This window comes from Bubalus bubalis, chromosome 21 (genome assembly GCF_019923935.1).
Source record: "Bubalus bubalis isolate 160015118507 breed Murrah chromosome 21, NDDB_SH_1, whole genome shotgun sequence".
Lineage (NCBI taxonomy): Eukaryota > Metazoa > Chordata > Mammalia > Artiodactyla > Bovidae > Bubalus > Bubalus bubalis.
Genome location: NC_059177.1, coordinates 47,947,865 through 47,968,242, shown reverse-complemented (window position 1 = coordinate 47,968,242; position 20,378 = coordinate 47,947,865). Strand labels below are relative to the sequence as shown.

General features: G+C 54.0%; 2 protein-coding genes across 2 annotated transcripts in view; both read right to left on the bottom strand.

Moving 5' to 3' along the window:
• Nucleotides 1-1,096: 1,096 nt before the first annotated feature.
• MUSTN1 (musculoskeletal, embryonic nuclear protein 1) lies at nucleotides 1,097-2,522 on the bottom strand. Its single transcript, XM_006050248.4, has 3 exons — nucleotides 2,184-2,522; nucleotides 1,646-1,778; nucleotides 1,097-1,439 (listed from the first exon to the last, which is right to left on the bottom strand). Exons 1-3 carry the CDS (start codon nucleotides 2,190-2,192, stop codon nucleotides 1,333-1,335), a joined length of 249 nt encoding a protein of 82 aa, XP_006050310.1. The 5' UTR covers nucleotides 2,193-2,522; the 3' UTR covers nucleotides 1,097-1,332.
• A 4,378-nt stretch (nucleotides 2,523-6,900) lies between these two features.
• The window catches only part of STIMATE (STIM activating enhancer), a 50,930-nt gene continuing 37,452 nt past the window's right edge, over nucleotides 6,901-20,378 (bottom strand). Inside the window, exons 4-8 of the mRNA XM_006050249.4 lie at nucleotides 17,094-17,215; nucleotides 11,910-12,022; nucleotides 10,825-10,902; nucleotides 9,921-10,070; nucleotides 6,901-7,669 (exon numbers count right to left, since the gene is read on the bottom strand). Coding sequence (XP_006050311.3) covers nucleotides 7,553-7,669; nucleotides 9,921-10,070; nucleotides 10,825-10,902; nucleotides 11,910-12,022; nucleotides 17,094-17,215 — 580 coding nt within the window. The 3' untranslated portion in view covers nucleotides 6,901-7,552. The remainder of the gene's footprint in view (nucleotides 7,670-9,920; nucleotides 10,071-10,824; nucleotides 10,903-11,909; nucleotides 12,023-17,093; nucleotides 17,216-20,378) is intronic.

Sequence of the window (20,378 nt, the reverse complement as noted above, 5' to 3'; positions counted from 1 at the left end):
GCCAGCAGCACCTGCCCCGAGGGAAGGGAGCTGGGTCTGTGGCTACAAGTAAACACTCCCTTTCTTTACATGACTTCAGCTGAACCTCTGTGCACATCTGCACCGCCCGCCCCTTGCCTCTGGATGTGATCAGAATGACACAGGAGAACACAGCCTTTCGGCAATCTGTGGGAAGGGCCTCCCAAGGGGCCCAGTGGGCAGGCCCAGGCCTGGCCCCCACAGAAGGTCTGCTCCCTCGGGCCCAGCCTGAAAAAGCTATATAAGGAGGCAGGGCTGGCTGGGAACATGCAAAAGGCTTTGTGCAGCCCGCTCCACCTGCTTAGGGGATGGGCGAGACTTCCTTGCAGACATCGGCCCCAAGCCAGGCACTGTAAGCCCAGGCCCTGCGCGACTAGCCTGGACTGTCTGGGGTCTTGCTGTCACAGCTGGACAGGCCTCTCTAGTGCCCTGAATCCGACAGCTCCAGGTGCTCAGGGACATTTGAGGCCCGAAGCGGGAAGAATCACACAAGACCTGAGACCCTGGTGTTCCGTGACTCAGGCAGAGCCATGGGAGTGGCGAGGGGGAGGCTCACTCAGCTGGGGTGAGGGGACAGTGGCTCAGGGAGTGGACGGCCACTGGCCGGAGAGGAGCCTCCACCTGGCTGTGTCTTTGAGGGGATGCGAGATGGCAGTGGGCAATGTGACCAAGGGGGAGGGAGATTCGAGGACCCTGAGTTCCATCGAACCTTGGGGTCCCTGGAGGCATCGCGATGGCTTCTGTGAAGGGTGGGGACAGGGTGAGCCCCAGGCCCCCACCTGCTTCCTTCTGAGCACTGTGACCATGGCCTACACAATAGGGCCCCTTGTTACATACTAGGGGAAACTGCGACTCAGAAAAGGAGAGACGGTTTGAAGTCACACAGGTCAGCACCAGGTCTCCACACCCGAGGCTCTCTGTGGCATGTGGCGGTGGGCATAACAGCACCTGCATTTATCCTCTGGGACTTTCCCAGAAGTCGAGACGGGTGGAAAATGTGCCCCACACCCGCCCTGCCCTCCCCTCCCCTCCCTGGCATTTAGTGGCCATGGCCAGTGACCAACCAACACCCTTCAAATGCTGGGGCCACTTGGGCATTCTCTTTATTGGTGTTTCCCAGGTGTGAGTACAGAGTTCCTGGGCTGAGGGGCCAGGGCTGTGGGGCAGGGGTGGCATTTCCCAAGGCGGCAGGTGAGAAGGTGTATTCTAGCATAAAAAAAAGAGTTCTTGGGAAAAAAAAAAAAAAACATTTCTTGGGAAAAGTTCCTGTGTCGCAGTGGTGCCTGTGGTGAGGGATGGGGTGGCATGCACTTCTCAGCCAAAGACACTCTTGGCGGGCCCAGCTTTGGGCTTCTCAAACACGGTCTCAGCGCCAGTCCGGGCGCGGCTGAACACCGACGGGGCGGTAGAACCAGCTTGCTCTGCGGGAAGGATGGGGAGGAGGTGGGTCAGGGGCAGGCCTGGCTTCCTAGAGAGGAGAGGCCCCCGCTGTGGTAAGCAACACCTCGAGCCCACAAGCTCTGAACTCTTAGAACAAGGACCCGTGGGACCCTCCCGCCCCCAACCCATCCTCCTTCCCACAGACACACATCTGCGTCCAGGCCCCCATCGTCCTGAGAACACTCACCACACTCCCGCATGACCTGGTAGGTCTTGGACTTGATTTCCTGGTTCTTGGTCAGGTTCCCTCGGGCCCCCTTCAGGTCCTCCTCCTTCACAGGGGGCCGCTTCTTCTTGATAGGGGCTTCCTGAGCGCCAGCCTCGGGGAGCCCAAGCCTCATCTTACAACCTGAGGCCTAGAGGCTGAGGGCTCTTTCCCACCACCACGCCTTGGCCCAGACCCCTCTTCCCTGCTCACTTAACTCCAGTCAATTCAAGGCATCACTTCTCTTCCAAGAAGCCTTCTTGACTGCATGTCACACACCCCCTACCCCAAGTCTCCATCCTTTCCCCAAAGACCAGGAGCTCTGGGGCCGTGCCTGTTACAGTCTCATACCATCTGTCTGCCTGACCTCCCTGAGCCCTGGCCTTCCAGGGGAGGCAGAGCCTCCTGTGTTTATGCCCTGAGCTCAGCTCAAGACACAGTTGCCAGAGTTGACAGTGTCTATCTCCCCCACCCCACCCCCGCCCCTGGCACCAGCAGGCCCTGAGCTGGGCCCTCCTACCTGGGACATGGTGGGTGCTGTGGGGAGCTGCTCCCTGGCAGGCAGTGGCTGTGGAAGAGATTTAAGCAGCGCCCAGCCCTCTGGGGCTTATATAGTCCGCTTGCCTGTCCCGGGAAGTCACTCCCCCTCCTCTGACAGCTCCCCGATGATTCAGATCCTCGCAGCCGCTGGCTTCAGAGTTTATTCTTGGAGATGATAGGGGCTTCTGAGCACTTCTGCCTGGGGGGCTGCAGTCCTGGCGACAGCAGACAGCTGGGGAGACCCCGTACCCTCGGGGACAGCTGCTCTCTTGTGGGAGGCAGGCGCTGGGCCTGGCAGCAACTTGTGTTTACGAATGCAGGTCCTGTAACATACATGTGGCTGTCCGAGCTGTCTATCTGCGATAGTCCATCCCAGCGTGGGGGTGTCCCCAAGGAAAGGGAGGGCCCTGGGCCAGGGTGGACAACTCTGAGCTTGTTTTTCTCTCTTCTACCCTCTCCCTGTATTTCACAGGAAAGAGACTTTCCAGCTCCACATGGCAGCGGGGAGGAGGCTTCCTGCGTCTGCCGCTGGGGAGCGTGTGCTCACGGCCAGCTTGCTGAGCCATCACACTCAGAGCATGGGGCCTGCACCTGGCTCCCAGGTGGAGAAATTGCGGCCAAGGGAAGCCTGCGAGCTGCCCCATCAACAGTTTTGCTGATGCCCCCATTCTCTGTCCAGCTCCCAGTGCAAGTTTATTAGGAGAGGGATAAAGGAAGGGGCAAAGTGCCCAGGAAGGGCTGGGAGGAAACCATGAGGCGAGTTGGAGGAAACAGCACAGAGCCTCTGACTGAGATGAGGTCACTGAAGGGCAACTGGCCCAAGGATATTTAGGTTATGAGAGGGTGGGCAACAGTGAAGCCCGCTCCAGTCATAGACAGACGGACAGGGACCCTGAAGGTCACTTAACTCTCCTCTGCTAGTTTCAAACACCCTGTCCTTGAAGGGGAGACCCCCAGGGCACATGGCAGGGCTCTGGGCCTGGGGTGAGTGCAGGAGTGAATGTGATGTGGATGGGCGCTCAGGGTCTGCCGTGTTGGGTCGAACATACCCAGGCTCCTTGTCAGTTTGTGATAGAGCACATTTTTATCCTTGAAGGCTCCAAGCAGACGGAACCAACCAGGCACTGACGTTTGGCTACCTGGAATGCCACTCCATTGCTGTCAGATCTCATCCCACCCTAATTCCCCCTGCCTGGTATTGGCTCTGGGAGGCCAACGCGAGCCCTGCCAGGTTCCATCTGAGACGAGTGCTGACATGAGGAATGCCTTCAGACAGCTGCCGGCACAAATCCAGGACTCCAAACAGGGGCCAAGAGGCACTGAGGACAGGCCTGGCCTGTGCTGCCAGCTCCCGGTGCTTCAGCTCTGCCTCCACAGCCAGCGCTGCCCAGGGAGGCACCTGCCTTCCAGCCCTGCAGCCTTAGGAACAAGGATGTGGGATGTTCACGCCTTACACCCCATCTCTAAGGCACCACGCTCCTGGTTGGGGGGAGACAGGAGCTTTCACTCGCATTAGCAGGAAAGACGAAACGGCGTGAGCGTGTTTGTTTTTTTCCCCTCGGCAGGTTTTGGCTCCCACGTCCACCATAAGGAGAGGTCAGATTCATTCTCACCCTGTTTTCTGGGAAGAACTTTCTAACTCACTGGGGACATTTTCTTGACCCCACTAAGCTGTTTCAGCTCCACAGAACACACAACCAACAACCACAAGAGTGATAGTTTCTTTTTTTAGAAACTGTAATAAGATGTCAAACTTTATTGTAAACCATTTTACAGTGTAAGTACATCATCTTCCCTTTCACTTCAAAAATGTGTTTCTGTGACTCATAACACCACAAATTGAACCACCTGCACTGGGAGGCCATGGTTTGCTCACATAGGTCTGACTCCTAACAAACTTCATGAAAAGAGAAACCAAATTAAAACAACCCACCCACCCACTCAGGAGCTCAAAGGCCCTCCCCCAAAGCAAAGCCCCTGGAGCTACCAATGTTTTGCAGGGTAAAACAGACCGCTCTCTGCTCCTCGCTGGAAGTGTGCGACACTTCTAAAGGCCAGCCTTGTCCCCTCCAGGGTGGCTGCTCTGGCTGATGGCAAGTTCCCAGAGTCATCGAGGTTCACCTGGCTGAAAACGGCCAGTGGACTGCCGTCTGGAGGGCAGAATGAGATACTGACACCTGCTGCCCCCTCCAGGCTCCTGGGGCAGCCTTCAGTCAGGGACTCCGGGCTGCAGCCTCTAGGCCCACACTGCCGAGGGGAAGAAACAACTTGAATTCGAACCTTTACATATATTCCTTTTACAGGCATGGTCAACATTAACCCGTGACTCCTTGTTGTCCGGAAGAGACACAAGTTAAAGCTTGAGGCTGGAGGCCACCAGCGTGCCCGAAGGCTAATTAGTGGGACTTCACATGGTAGGCCTTTGGACTGAGCAGACCAAGAAGCCACTGTCACCAGGGATCTCATCAACATTCCTCCTTGCCACTGACAACACCCACTGGCAGCCAAAGGGAAAATGGGCAATGGTGGTCTCTTTCATTCAGACGGGAGATGTGACAATTCTACTTCATCGGGTTACTTCCCTCAGTTACAAGAAACTTGTTCCTGGCCTTGACTTACAAGTTTCCATGAAAGGTGGCACGGGGTCCACCTTTGTCTGAGGTCCAAATTCAGACAAACCAGATGGACAGCGCACAACATCCAGCTGGTGTTCTGTGGCTTCTCAAACATGACAACGCTTGCCCTGGGGCAGGTGAAGGGCTGCACCTCATAAGGCACCTTGGAGCAGTTGGAGAGAAAGCTTACCCCAGGGAGGGAGGCCAGCCGGGAATTAAGTCCTGGCCATGGCCCACCGTACCTACTATCTCGGGACAGTGCACCACAGAAAAGCCCTCAGTAACTGCAGGAGGCACTCCTGGGGGATACAAACTGTGTGCGTGTGAGTGTGCACAGAGGGTAAGGCCAAGCATGCCAACGATGCCCTGTATAACTAGACTCTGGTAAATGTCCATGCCCTAGGTAGCCAGCTACCACACAACTGCCACTCAGAGACTAAACTCCTTTGAAAATCAGGATACAGGGAGAAACCACCACTTGCGCACTACCTCTTAGTCCCCAAAACCTACTGCCCAGCAGGCACTGGGATAAGCAGATCATCTGGGATCTGTATAACCCAGTCTCTATCCTTCACAGCCTGTGTGTCTCCTGCCCACTGTTGCTCGTTTGGAAACATCAGGATCTGAAGACTGAAAGAAAAGCTCAGATTCTGGGCTCAGTGAGGTGCAGGAAACAGCTGTGACCACCGGTTATTAAAAACGAAAGGCAACGGGAAGACAAAGTAAGGCGAGTCAGCGATGCCTATCACCTACCAGGACCAGAGTTGGGCCTGGTCTTCCCAGTGCAGAGCTGCCCACTAACATAGCTGAAGGTTGGAGAGGGAAGAGCATGGGATGAGAACAGGGTGAAGGGAGAGTGGAGATGGGCTGCAATCTCACCTTCCTCTCCTGTGGCCACTGGCACCCACCCAAGCAGAATCGCTGCCCATGGCAGTTCAGGTCCAGGTTCCTCTGGCCCTCCTGCTTCTGGACTCTTAAGAGAATGACAGCTGAGAAGTCCTCTCCAAAGTTTGTGCCCTTACGACCCACACAGGTGGGACTGCAGGAGGCAGAGGATAGACCCAGGATGCCTGGTTTAACACTGTGGCTCACGTGTCACAATTCAGATCCAACCTGCTTGAGTGAAACACATTGTTATGTAGGTCTAAAAGGAAGGTTCTGGATGGTGTGGGCTCCCTGCACTGATCTCACTTCCAGCTCGCAACTTTGCCACGAAGTTCTCTATTCCTAAACTTTCAGGCCAACCCTGGGCTGGGACAAAACACCGGGCTGCTTTGCCTTGCTGCTCCCACAGCAGGCAGGTACCTGGGTCAGCCCATTCCACTGCTGGGCAGTAGACTCCCAAAGCCATGGGGCCTATGCTCATTCTGAGGAGTGGGGGCCACAAGTTTAGAAAGAAGCACTTCGTCCTGCCTGTGGATGCAGACAGCGAGCTCACTCACCTCCACCTGCCCCGCCCCATGCCCAGCCACCCTGCTGCTCTAGAGGATGTAAACAACAGGATCTCATGGTCAGACAGGCGTTCTCTAGACTGCTGCACAAGACAAGAAGACAACACTAAGCCGACAGGCACGGGGTAGCCTGAGAGGACGCTCCCAGAGAGGGGTCCAGAGTCTGGCTCTGAAGCTTGCATCATGGGAGGCGGGGAGGCCAAGACTGCGCTTTAAACTTCAGATCTGGAGGTTCTGAAGAGATGCAGGGGACAAACAGGAGTGGCCTTGGAGTCTCAATTTCTCTGGACACAATATCCTCTTATGCTCCCTTTTCAGTCACATTTCACCAAGACTCTAACTTGCCAGCTGAAGTAAGTGCCAAGTGCTGCTGGGCCCTGGGCAAAGCCCTTCCTGTTCCACCCTCACAGGCCCTGGATCCACATTCGGACCAGCTGCCTCCTGCTCAGGCCTGACCTCTGCAGAACCACTGACTGGGTTTGCTGATTTCAGATAAGGGCCCACTTCCCTTCCTACTGGAATTATTTACCACATCGGATCACAAATTACCTAATGATATTCCAAATAAAAAAACTCCCAACTTTTTCCTCCCACCAGTTCACGTCCCATGAAAGGCAAACAAACCCATTTCTTTGGGGGTAAAAAAGAGCTTTTAAATACAATAGTATGAAAATATAACTTAAACATATAAAAGTCAACAGCATACGGAAGACTTAAAAATCTATGTTTTGCCCATTAGTCCCATAGGAAATAAACACATACTCAAAAAACATTAACACTGTGACAGCTCATAAAACCAGCCATAGAAATCAATAGTTACAAAAGCCATTTCGAGTAAGAAAGCGTCACGGCTTCAACTTGGTCAATGAGTAACTCAGCCCCCAAACATTTTCCGTCTTCACACTCCCTGCTGAAGCCCTGACGAGAAGCTCCACCCACGGTCCACGTGCAGGTAAGTCCTCAGCCTCAAGGCCACACGGCCGGACGCGGGACAGGGCTTCCGGGTCCCTCGCAACACCACCGGGACGACAACACACAAACAGAACGCCTCGCTTGCATATTTGGTCAGTGTTTGTAGTGCAACTGAGAGGGGACCTCCAGCTGCCACGCGTAGCCGGCGGCCCCCCTCCCTGCGTCACAGTATCTGGGAGCGGCCAAGGCCGCGGGAGGAGCGGAGGTAGAAGAGGGGCAGAGAGAGGAGGGGAGGGAAGACGCGGCCGAGCGACCCTCGGCTGACCGGTGGCCGGCCGCGGGCCCCCACCCGATCCTGGCTTGGGAATGCATCATACAGGCAGCCCGAAGCGGTGCTTCTTTTTCTTCGCAGGCTTCAGGGGTGTCAGTCTCCGGAGGTCCTCCTCCACGTCCGACTCCTCCATCTCGTCATCGGCTGAGATCAGGATCTGAGTGGTGGAGAGGCATGGCCCTGAGTCACCGCCAGCAATGCCCTCTTCACCTGGCCACCCTGGACCCCCATCTAGAACGCCAACCTGGCCAGGAGGCCTCAAGTGTCAAGTTTATTAGCAAAGGGAGATGGGGAGGTCCCCCTTTACAGAGTGAGACGAGCTGTCCCTCGCCCGACCTTGTTTACACCATGTGCACCCACGGGTGCTAACAGCAGTGCTGAGTGGACACACCTCCCCTCTGCTCCTGCTTCTCCATACAACCTCCGGCTGGCACCGAACCACCATCAGAGCAACCTTTGCATTAGGTCACACTGGCCAAAAAAGCCCAGTGTTGGCATATGGAGTCCCAGGTCCTTGAAATTGGTTCAAATATAGCACAAGAGTACTGAAAAGTCCCTTTTTGAAAGGAAAACACCTGTGGGGCACACACAGCAGGACCATTTCAGAGTGGCTGCTATGAGCCAACCTCACAAACTTCTGAAGACAAACAGGAGCCCTCTGCTCTTCTCAGCCCCTAGAACAACATGGCCACACAGCTAGGGCACCTGGAGCAGACAACATTCACTGCCCACCTGCCTGGCTGCTCAGGCCTCGGAGCATCGGGGAAGGATGGGGACAGCCCAGGCCAAGATGGAGAGGCCCAGAGCACAGCTGTGCAGGGGCAGCTTATCCTCCTCCAGGGCACGGTGCTCTCACTACCCTCCCTGCAGGGCTTCCTGCCCCCAGTCCTGGTCCCCTGATCGAACACTCTCTCTGGCTCCCTATAACCTGTACAAACGCATGCCCATTCCTTGCTCTGGATCACAAACCACCTAGCCCAGTTAGCTCAGACCTTGGCCTGTAACCCACTTCCTGTCATGCTACCCTACCCTCCGGAATACATGCTACTCTGGCCACAATGAATTTCACATTATTACCCAAATACCAAACCACAGGACCGCGACACCTCAGGAGCAGCTGCTTCTGCCTAAAACGCTGTTTGTCCTTCATAACGTTCACCATGTTCTTACAACCCTACAGGCTGGCCTCATGCAAGATTTGAGGGGACGCCTAGAGAAGAGGCGACTTTCCTGGTGGCTCAGACGATAAAGTGTCTGTCTATAATGTGGGAGACCTGGGTTCGATCCCTGGGTTGGGAAGTTCCCTGGAGAAGGAAATGGCAACCCACTCCAGTACTCTTGCCTAGAAAATCCCATGGACAGAGGAGCCTGGTGTCCATGGGGTCGCAAAGAATCAGACACAACTGAGCGACTTCACTTTCAGCTAGAGAAGAGGCAGGCTTTCCCTCTGTCTTCCACCTAGGTGGTTTTCAAAGCACTCTCCAGGACGCCCCAAGGGGCTAAACCAACTGTTCCAAGTTCTCACAGGGTTTTGGCAAAGCCTCAATCTCAAAATGGGCTTCCTTTGTGGCTCAGCTGGTAAAGAATCTGCCTGCAATGCGGGAAACCTGGGTTTGATCCCTGGGTTGGGAAGATCCCCTGGAGAAGGGAAAGGCTACCAACTCAGTATTCTGGCCTGGAGAATCCCATGGACTATGTAGTCCATGGGGTCACAAAGAGTTGGACACGACTGAGCGACTTTCACTTCACTTCACTTCAATCTCAAAATATATCACTGCCTGCTAAGATGGGCTATGCAGGCTGGCTGTCACCTCATCCACAAGTGTGAAGGCCTCTCCGAGAAGACATCCTCAGCCATTTCTGTCACCCACACCCATAGTGCCATGCACCTACAGGCCTGCCTTGGACATACAACCTTGCCTCCTGGCTCCTATTTATGGCCACCAATCTCCCTGAGGTCCAAATGTTTCAACTTAGGAAACTTGAAAATAAGGGGAGATGAGGTTCTCCCTGGGAGGCCTGGCTACCCCCACAGAAGTTTCCAGTCAGTTTAGCCAACACTTCCCTTGCTCTGGAGAGACGGGCAGGGATTCAAACGCCTTGATGCTTAAAGGACAACCACGCCCACTAGTCCTTGCCAGCTTCCCTGGAACAGTGCCGCTCCTCCCTTCCCTGTCTTGCTCCACCGATGGAGGGGCTGCTGGAAAAGGGCCATCCCTCACCAGACGCTTCAGCTCCCAGCCCGAAGAAGGACCAGGGGACAGCAGGAATGGGTCCCAGCTGGACGGGAGCTGTCAGCGTCCTCTCCCTCCCACTGGTGGGGCTGTGACTCAGCATTCAAGAGACGGCCACGTTCGAACACGAGACCAGACCCTTCCTGGGTCAGCGGCACGAGGGCTCAACCCTACCTCAGACTCTGACTCCTCATGGGATGCGGCCCTTCGGTAGCGGACCTTGCTCCCGTTCCTCGAGTCCTGGTTGGCTCCTCTTTCTTCTAGCTTAGCTTTCGTCCTTCCCTTTCTCATGAGGAAATTGTCCACTACCCAAAACATCAGAGCCTATGGGAAGAAAAATGCAGGTCACTCTGGGATAACACACTTATGAAAGCAAAGGCAAGCAGCTCCCACACCCATCCTCCTCAGACCCATTCCAGATCACAGCATTAAGAACTGGGGAGAGGAAGACATCATGCAGGCCCTTGCTCCCTCTCAGAAGTCAAGGAAGAGACTTCCAATCCCTGCGCCCTCTAAGAGTTTCGCTGCAAGGGGTTCTCTGCTGGTGACTGATGCACTCGGCAGAGCAGGGGCTGAGCCAAGGTCTTTGGACTCCTGGTAGGGGCTCCTCCCCTGAGCTGAGTCGCTGGCCGGCAAACCTACCACATCTGTCACCCCCAGGTTCCTTGGCCATTTCTTTTCTTATTTCCTAATTTCTAGCCAGTGTGCTTATGAGTTTTTCTAGGAGCCCTGCGGTCAGGAAGTTTCTCTAGGAGCCCTGCGGTCAGGAAAATTCCTGACAGTCTTCATTCCTAACGGTCTTAATCTAGAAGTCACTGTTACATATGTGGCAGTTCCCTGGTAGGGAGGGCACGACAAAGATCCCAGGACCCTCCACTTTGCACAGAGGCCCCGGAGCAGGATCTGCATGTTGAGGAAGTAATTCGGATGTTTCTAGGTCTGGGGTAGGGATGAGAATTGGCAAATACTTGCATGGAGGCACCCAAATGCTAGAAGGTGTTTTCTCTGTCAGAATTTTGAAAGGAACACGGGAAGGCATGGAGCAAACAGAGGTTACGAAATGCAATAAGGCACTGACATTGACAAAGAAGGGGACGATCAGCATGACGATGGCCAGCTTCAAGTCTGGGTTTTCAATGGGATTCAACAGGGCCACCTGTAAAGAGAAGCAGACTTAGTGAGGTTGGGGGAAGAACACAAAGATAGTTTCTGGTGGGGTGGGGAGTGGCAGGGAAATGGCCCATGAGGCCCTGAGAGGAGGCTTTGCTGAGACACTTCCCTCAGAGCCCTGATGAGAACTGCACCTCACACCCAGGGCCACACAGTCCCCAGACTTGACTTCCAGTGATGGACCCCTTTGGAGCCCACTAGGAGCAGGTAATCCTTGAGTAGCTTTCCCTTGCTGTGGAAGTGAGAAGTGTAGGGGGACTGGAGGCTGAAGCACTTTGCAAAGCTGGCACAGGGTGGAGTGTGGGCTTCAGCAAGCTGGAAAGAGTGAGGCTGGTGGACAGTCATCACAGATACTAGCAATGAGGTGCCGACCACTTTCTAATGGAAATCCTGCACCCCAACCACCTCCTCAACAACAGCTCCCAAAAGCCTTAGTTTATTTTTTTAAAAAATAAAACTTGGCCACAAATAAAACCAAAGATCTGAGCTACTTTGGCTGGTTTCCTGTGGGCAGTGGAGTCTTATCTGCACAGCCCTGGGGCCAGAGGGCAGTGTTAGGAACCACAGGAACATATGACCAACCACTGCCTTTGCCACCAAAAGGCTCGATTAAACCACTGGCCAAGAGAGGTGAATGAGGAGGCACCCACAGATGCAGAGAACATCTGCTGACAACACTTAACAGTTACCTGATGATATAGGCAACTGCAGGGCAGGGACTGTATCTTCATGGGCTTTACATATGTCCAAGGCTTAATCTAGAGCAGATGTGTATAAGGAGGTAGAAGGATGCTATATGAAAAAGGGACAAGTTACTGCTCTTGATACGTGGCCAGGAGCTGCCCCATCAGACCAAATCCAGGTACCTTCATGTAGTTAAAAAGAAAACCAATTTGGTTTCCCAACAGGGCTAGGGTGGGGATTGGGGAAGGGGGGAATACTGTCTTCCTTGACATCTCAAGGAGTTGGTAAAGAAGGGAACAAGAGGCAAACCTTCTTCCACTGAAGTATTAGGAGGACGATGAAAACGACAGATTTTTCAAAAATCATGATCACGATGTAAAGGGCACATTGTCCAACCCAGGCTCCACACTGCAGAGGGTCTCCTGCAGGGAGAGAGGGCTTGGTCACTGAGTCACCTCCACCCCCATCACCCACAGCTCCCATGAGCCCTGATCCCCGCCTCCAACCCATGAGCTCCTAAATGAGCCCTCCAGAGCGCCAAGAATCAGCTTGTCTTGAACAAACAAAAATCAGAGAATTCCTAATTTGGAGATACCAAAGTGGCCTTTCTTTTAAGAGACTCTAAGATATAATTACAAGGCACTAAAGTTAGTAAGTGCCCATTGCTGGGGCTGAGAAAAGCTGGCTCTTTTTGTCCACTGGCAGCAGAAGCTGTGTTAAGCAAGACTGCTATTATTATCCATTGTTGATGTTTCCAGCGGCTGTGGTGCTATCCATCCTCTCCCCATCCATGAACGGGCTACAGTTTCTGAATCAGGAAGGCAGTAAACAACCTCTTTGTTTGCCTCTCACCCCTATCCCACTTCCGCCGCCATTCCCCACTCCCCCTCACTTTCCTGTTGCCCTTAGCCCTGCAAGTAAGAAACCTGACTCTGGGGGGTATTCAGATTCTGTCCAGGGGCACCCCAAAACACCTTGGACTGGGGACAAGGAAACAAAGAGAGAAGCCCCCCAGGTAAGGAGGCTGTGATAAACGTCTGTCTGTGATCCCGTCAATCACTGTGCTTGAGAAACGGAAGAGGCCAGCAGTCCATACTGGGGGACACTTGGCCCCTCAAATGCCTCCAGAATGATTCAAAAAGGACTTGATGAAGGGTGGAGGACCCCTCCAGTGAACATCCTCCATCTTCAGTGACAGGGAGAACCCATGAGATGGGTCCCTGGGGGGCCACACACCTTCAGCGCAGGAGACCCGAGGCGGGGGGTGTGCTCCAGCCACTCTGGAAGCCCTGCTGGAGCTGCTTGATCACGGTGGCCAGGAGGGGGCTGGACAGTAACTTCAGGGGAGACAAAGGCCCTGATCCAGGCCCCTGGAGGGATCTCTGGCTTCTGTTTCCACAGTGTCCGCAGCGATCCCTGTCTGGGGGTGGGTGCCAGCAGTCCCCAGGCCAACCCGCTGTGCGTGGTGGAGCCTGAGGGGAAGCCTTCCACAGCCGTAATGGACACAACCCCAGGTCATTCCCTTTTCTGGAAAATCTCGGGAGAAGTACACAGAAAACATGCAGAAAGACCTCAGTGCGTCTCCTGCAGTGTCCTATTTACTCTCACTTCTGGGTAAGACACATCTGAGCCAAAAAGCCATTTCAGAAGCGCAATCTCTCCTAGATTTTTACTGGAGTTTTGTAATCCTTTCAGTAAACTATCTGACGTTATTGAGGAAAGTTCTCAAAAACAGCAGCTCAAAATACTTGCTAAAAACTGTTCAATGAAATGGGGGACGGTCAGACAGAGCACTGGTAGGACAGACAAATGAAGTGAGACTAGTGTGTTTAAAAGTCAACAAGACAAGTGGCAACAAATTTAATATCAAACGAAAATCTGCTTGCATCATGCTCACCCCATTTGCTCTAAGTCTTAATGGCAACAGAAGAAGAAAATGCTTTTCCTCCTGTTGTCCTCACACTACGCCCTGAATTTCACTGCTGAGTTTCAGAGTCACCCCACTTAGCTGCAGCTGCCTTTTTTTTTTTTTCAATGTAGATGCTTGAATAAGAAAGTTTTAAAGCAAAAAAAGAAAAGTCACATGTGACCCCACTGTCACAGACCATGTCCCCTGAGCGTCCAGCACATAGCCACATAACCACCAGCACATGTGCTGTTTTTTCTGATTTGTTTTATCTGAGAGTCTTTCTGGCATTCCCCACAGCCTCATCTTTCAAGGAGAGACAAGCCAGGCATTCTCGTGTGCCCTGCTTTTTATTACCACACTGGACACCCTCAGGTACTTGGGTGTTTTTGCTGGATTATTTCCTCAGGATAAATCATGGGAATGGGACCAAAAGGATGGAACTCATCTGTATGTAGAAAGGCTTCCAGAGGGAGGACTGGGACAGAGGCTGGTAGCAAAGCCCAAGCAACAGGTGCCCGAGGGACACAGACCACTTCCAGGAATTCTGTCTAGGGAAGAGCAGCCTAGTCTTCAGACTGCGGACACCACCTCTCCCTGTACCTTACCTTATCCCTCAGGGCTGCGTGGTCTATTCCCCACATCCCATGTTTTTCTTAGTAAGTTCACCTTCTTTTCTAGGGACCACAGGAATACCCAGAAAACAAGCCCCTCTCCTTCACTAGCCTAAGAAGAGAGCTCTGAGCCCTACTTGGAACTACTGCCTCAAGTGGAGGGGCCAGTTAACAGGTACAGTAGGGAGAATAATGTCCACACCCTAACCCCCAGAACCTGAGACTATGCAACTACTGTGCAGAGGGGAGTTGAGGCTGCAAGTGCAGTAACAGTGGCTAACCTAAGATGGGGAGAGCATCCTGGCCTATCCAGGTGGCCCAGTAATCACAAGGGCACTTCCGAGTGGAGAAGGTGTGAAAGGCCAGAGAGATATAATATGAGAAGAACTCAACCAGCAGTTGTGTGTATGTATGATCAGTTGCTCAGTCGTGTCCAACTCTTTGTGACCCCATGGACTCTAGCCAGCCAGTGTCCTCTGTCCATGGGATTTTCCAGGTAAGAATACTGCAGTGGGTTACCATTTCCTACTCCAGGGGATCTTCCTGATCCAGGTATCGAACTCAGGTCTCCTGCATTGCAGGAGGATTCTCTACCACTGTGCCACTTGGAAGCACTCAACCTGTGGTTACTGGCCCTGAAAATGAATGAAGGGGCTACAAGCTAAGAAATACAGTCACTGTCCAGAATCTGGATAAGGCCAGGAAACGGGTTCTCCTTGTAGAGACTCCAGAAGGAACCAGTCCTGCTGACAATCTGGCTTTAGTCCATGAGACCCTTGATCAGACTTCTCCACTACAGACTGTAAAATAATACATTTGTGCTGTTTTAAGCCAATAATTTTGTAGTAATTTGTTATAGCAGCAAAAGAAAACATGCTAAAGCTGAAACTCCAGTACTTTGGCCACCTCATGCGAAGACTTGACTCATTGGAAAAGACTCTGATGCTGGGAGGGATTGGGGGCAGGAGGAGAAGGGGACGACAGAGGATGAGATGGCTGGATGGCATCACTGACTCGATGGACGTGAGTCTAAGTGAACTCCAGGAGTTGGTGATGGACAGGGAGGCCTGGCATGCTGTGATTCATGGGGTCGCAAAGAGTCGGACATGACTGAGCGATTGAACTGAACTGAAGCCAATAATTTTGCAGTAATTTGTTACAGCAGCAAAAGAAAACAATAACAACAGGAACCAGGTAATTGAGAATAGCCACTATCCTTCCTCCGCCTGGGCAGGGAGGACCCAGATGCTCCTTGATAAACGGCAGCTTCACCTGGAAACACCCTGGCTTGAGGACTCCGGTTCCCAAAGGCGCAGGGGGTGGGATGACCCAAGGGCAGGGGTTGAGGCACGTGGGTAGAGGAAGGTGGCACAGAGACAAGAGGCTCAAACAACCACTGCCACCTTCTTTCCATCTCTCTTAGCGATGCAAACAGAACACACTGGGAACAGGTGCAACCATAATGGCCCCCGTGTCAGGACCCGGCCTGGTGTCCACTCCCAGGCCACTGAGTAGCATGACTGGGTATAAGCGGCACTCCCTAGCGCCGCTCAGCTACAGCTGACTTGCGAGTCCTGGCTTCCAGGAGGGATTTTAACAGCAGAGACGATCAGCAGAGCACTGTTCCTGGAGCTGGTGGGAAGATCGGGTATCCCCGTGTAGCAGCCAAGAGGCCCTCCAAGCTGTGCACTGCCTGGGTGAGCGTCACTGAACCCCTGTGGGTGCCCATCCTATAAATGAGGATGATGCCGCTTTGGTCCACGTGCGCATGGTCCATTTCTGTCCTCCATTCTAAGGAATCAATGACTTGGAGCTTCTCCGCAGGGAAGACCCCGAGTCACAGGGGCACCCGCTGTGTGTCGGACACTATCTTAAGTCAGTGACTCATTAGGCGTCAAGTAACGAGGCTAAGAAAAGCCCTCCCCTGAGCTCACCTCCCGTCAATGGAGACAAACGATTACTTAAGATTTCTAGAAATACCCCAGGCGCTCACGGCCAGCTCCACGAACTGGCTCTCCCTTTAAATGCCAGTCTCTTGTGGGTCCTCCCCATCTTGGCCCGTGTGCCCCTCACGACAAAGGCTCCACTGATGCCGTGCCCATGAATGGGAGCTCCCGGCCACAGACAGCAGGGCCCCCTGTGAAGGTGGGAGAGAGGTGGATGCCCAGAGCGGGGCAAGGATCAAAGAAGCCCCTCTTACCAGCAGCCCCTCAGGCCACATCCAGCTCTTTCTCTGGGGGTAGTAAGTAAAAGGTACCCCGTGTGCACTTGGAGCCAGCATGAGGGCAGCTTCCTACCAACACTGTATCCCCACGGTCTGACAAGATGGAGTGGGTCAACACTGTGCCAGTATCCAGAGGCCACCTGTTCTAGGCTCTGTCTCTGTGAGTGAGGATGCCCCTACTGTCCCTGGTGACTGTACCTGCGGGATACCAGGTGGGGGGCCAGCCCATGGTCAGGTGATGGCAAGGTGACTTGGCCCTGGGGTTGGGGATGGATATTCCAGTCCTGACCTTGTGAGCTCCAGTAGTGGAACAAGGCCCAGTGACAGGACAAGTACGGACATACAGCAGAAAAAAGAGCAGCTCCCAAACTGAGAGCCACCCCTGTCTCTCCAGCAAGGCAGGCCAGTGGGAAGCATGGCGGAGGAAGGTGGCCTTACTGCCCCACAGGTAGGGCTGCTGGTGCCCTCTACTGGAGGAGGGCCCTGCCCCCTCCCTGTCTTCAGGGTGAACCCTATGGCTCCTGCCAGCAAGGCTGGGGACTTGGCAGTGAAGCAGGCACCCACCCACCTGCCTCACATAGGAGGATGGAGCTCACGCTCCAGAACCAGCCTTTCCACCACACAGAGGACACAGCCACCGCTCCTGAACCTTTTCCAAACCAGCGGCCTGGAGGGCTGTACAGGGCAAGGAGCAGAGCCCCTCCAGGACGACCCCTCTACACCCCCGTCCGGTGTCCTTGCTACATTACCGTATTCGCCAAAACGCAGGGACTCCCACTGCTGCCACTCCACCAGGACGCTGACGGCGCGCACGCCCACGTAGATGAGGAGCATGCCCACGGTGGCATCCAGGAGGAAGTTGATGAGGTACCTGTGAGGAGACGACACGACGCACCGTCAGGAAGCACCACCTGGGGAGCAGCCACCAGGGAGCCAGGCCTCATGTGCTTCCTGGGTCAAGGTCAAGGCTGGGGACCCAGGCTTGTCTGGCCCTGCTCTGGGAGGGGGAGCCTCCAGCGAGCCCACGCCGGGGAGGCTGTAGGGGTCACTTCAGGGAGCCCAGGAAGGCCTCCCACCCTAGGACAGTGCCCTGCTCAAGGAAGGTGGGAGAGCGACAAGAGACTCAAAAGACCTCAAGTATTCCTGCCAAACAGAGACTGGGAGAGAGTGACTGGGAGCAGCCAGAAGGCTGGTAGGAAAATAGAACCTAATCGACAAAAATAGTTTGTTCCACGACTGCTCACTCCGTGAAGGTCCAGCCCTCCTAAGGCCCTGAGACAGGGCTGCTGCACAGAGCAGGGCAGGAAATGGCCTCTAGGGTTTCTCAGACCAGAAAGGTCAAGGCCATGTGCCCTCGCTCATCCCTATACTTCAGGGCCTGCCGCGGAGGCAAGCCCCAGCAAACACCTACAGAAAGGGCAAGATGATGCAGGAAGCAGAGGAGGTCAGAAGACCACGCCCACCCTGACCTCTTGTTCTTGTGGGCTCTGCTTCTATCTGTCTGACACACACCTCTTCCCTCACTTGGCCCCTTGCCCACTAGCCCTCCCCTGAGGGCCTCTCTCTAGACAGAGCAGGAGATAAGCAGTCATGGGGTCAGGTGCCCTCCTGGATGCCACATAGCTTGGAAACCCCCAGAGAAGCTGCAGATACTACAGATTAACTGCGGCACTTCCAAGTTGAGAGGCTTGAGATACTTAGGCAGCCCCATACCCCTGCCCCAAGGCCTGGCCTCAATAACATGCACAGTACTCTGAAACCCAAGGGAGCACGTTGGAACCAGCACCCTGGGGTGGCGGGAGAACCAGAGGGAGGGGACAACGGCCTTTTCCTCCTGCCTGCCTTTCCTCTTTAAAATCACAAGGGGTCACTCTCAGACCAGAGACTAGAGACGGCATATTGACTGCTTCCCAAGCAGTTTGTCCAAGGTCACACTGAGCTCTGGCCCTAGGCTAACGCTGCCCTCATGCTTAGACCACACTGGTTTCAAGCAGTTCTGACATCTGGGACCCATCCTGAAAATATCAAGAGTACCTGACACAGATGTATGTATTATTTCATTCATTCCCTCACCAACACTGATTCCAGCCTACTGTGTACCAGACCTTGGGAACACAGACAGGAAGCTCTAGACCCTCCCCTCAACACAGGCGAGACTGGCAGCCAACAGGGTATCCTGTGGGCCTCAGACCAGACTGGCTGGGTTCAAATTCCCACTCCATCACCCTTGAGCTGTGTGAACTCAATTAAGTTATAAAAATCTCTCTGCTTCAATTCTCTAACTGTAAACTGAGGATAATCAAAATATCCATATTGCAGGGCTGTTATGAGGATCCAATGAGTCAATATAGGTGAACAGAGTCTGCCACATAGTAAGTGTTACACAGATGTCTGTTAGAATCCTAGCCCCTGAGACATCACATGGACCAAACTCCCACCCAGAACAGTACCCCCAGCACAGGGAACCCCTGTTGCCATCGGGAGCAGCTCGTCCTCCTTTGTTTTTAAGTTCTCCTCTCCCTGAACTGACGGGTTTCCCTTGTAGATATGCAAAAACCCAAGATGGCCCAGGTCCAGCCCAACCCTTCCCCCATCTGTGAAGAGTCACAGGGCAAAGCAAGGACGGTGGGGCTGGAACAGATCCCACTCTGGCACTCACTCTTCCACAGGCCAGGTGCGCGCTCTCCTGCTCTGCCTGCCCAGTCTCTCCCCAACAGCTCCTCGAGCAACTGCTGGAGCTCCACATCTTTCCTAAGCTCTAACGACAATATCCTCTGATTGATAAGTGCCCCAGTGGCTTACAATGGTGCCTGTACCCATCACCTCATGAAACCTTCGCACTGATCCTGGGTATCTGGATGAAGAAACAGAGGCTCAGAGAAGTTGAGCCACCTTTCGACAGCGTGGCTTCCCAGCCAAGGGCTCTTTCCACAACACCTAACTCCATTTTGGGCCTCTCCTCCTCTGGCTGAGCACCTGAGATCTGTCACCAGCTAACATCCCCTTCTCCATCCTGGCTGTGATTCAGTTTGTCAACGACCCACAATGACCACAGTGGGACCAGGAGATACGGTTCCTCACCCCAAGGCCTCCAGGGTGAGCAGCTGGCTCTCAGTGTATCTCAGCCAACCAAGATGGTTCACCAGAGAATGACACAAGCTTGCTGCTGGGCTCGAGGACTGGAAGGACCAGGCCTTTTCCTAACCAACTCCCCTACAGACGATCCTCCTTCCAGTCCCCTGCTTTGGGACTACACCCAAACAGATGAGAACCTATCCAGGTCTTCAGGAAAAACCCTGGGGAGGGAAGACTTTACAACTTCCTTCTGAGCCTGGACTTGGACTAAATCTCAGAATTGCACACTGTCACCAAACAAGAGAAGCTTAAAGGAATCTTCTAGTCAAGATGGTCTTAAATATATGCTAAATCTTTTGGCAAGGGACTCACCAGCCCTCCAGCCTGCTCTTCCTCAGAGGCACGGCAGGGCAGGGCTGGGGGGCATTCCAGGCAGAGGGCAGTGCAAGCAAAGGCACAGAGGAAGGAGACAGCTGGTGGGCTTGAGGACCACCAGGAGCAGACCAGCATGGCTGGAGCACCAAGTCTGAGCAAGGAAGGCAGCAGATGGAGCCAGGATAAGGCAGGGGAGCGACCTTTTCCATTCCATGGCACTGTTTGAGTGTTGTTAGCAAAGAGGTCAGGTGATGTGGCCCAACTGGGGTTTCAGGCAGACGACTCTGGGGGTTGTGTGGAAGGCACATTGACTGCACGGACGAGGCTGAACCACTCATGGTCTTCAGGTCATCGAGGTCAATGGTGGTCAACAATGGCTCTGACCCCGAGTGGCTGACATGACAGAGAAGCCCCCGTGTGTCTTGTTTCAGCACAGTCACTCCTTCCAAGCTGCTGTGCAAGGGCTGCTTGGAAACTGGGAGACATGAGGGCACTAGAAGGCCAAGGGACAGAACTTAGGTTGATAAGCAGAAAGCCAGTGCACAGGGCCACCATCACTGGGCAAAACCCTAACACCCAGCATA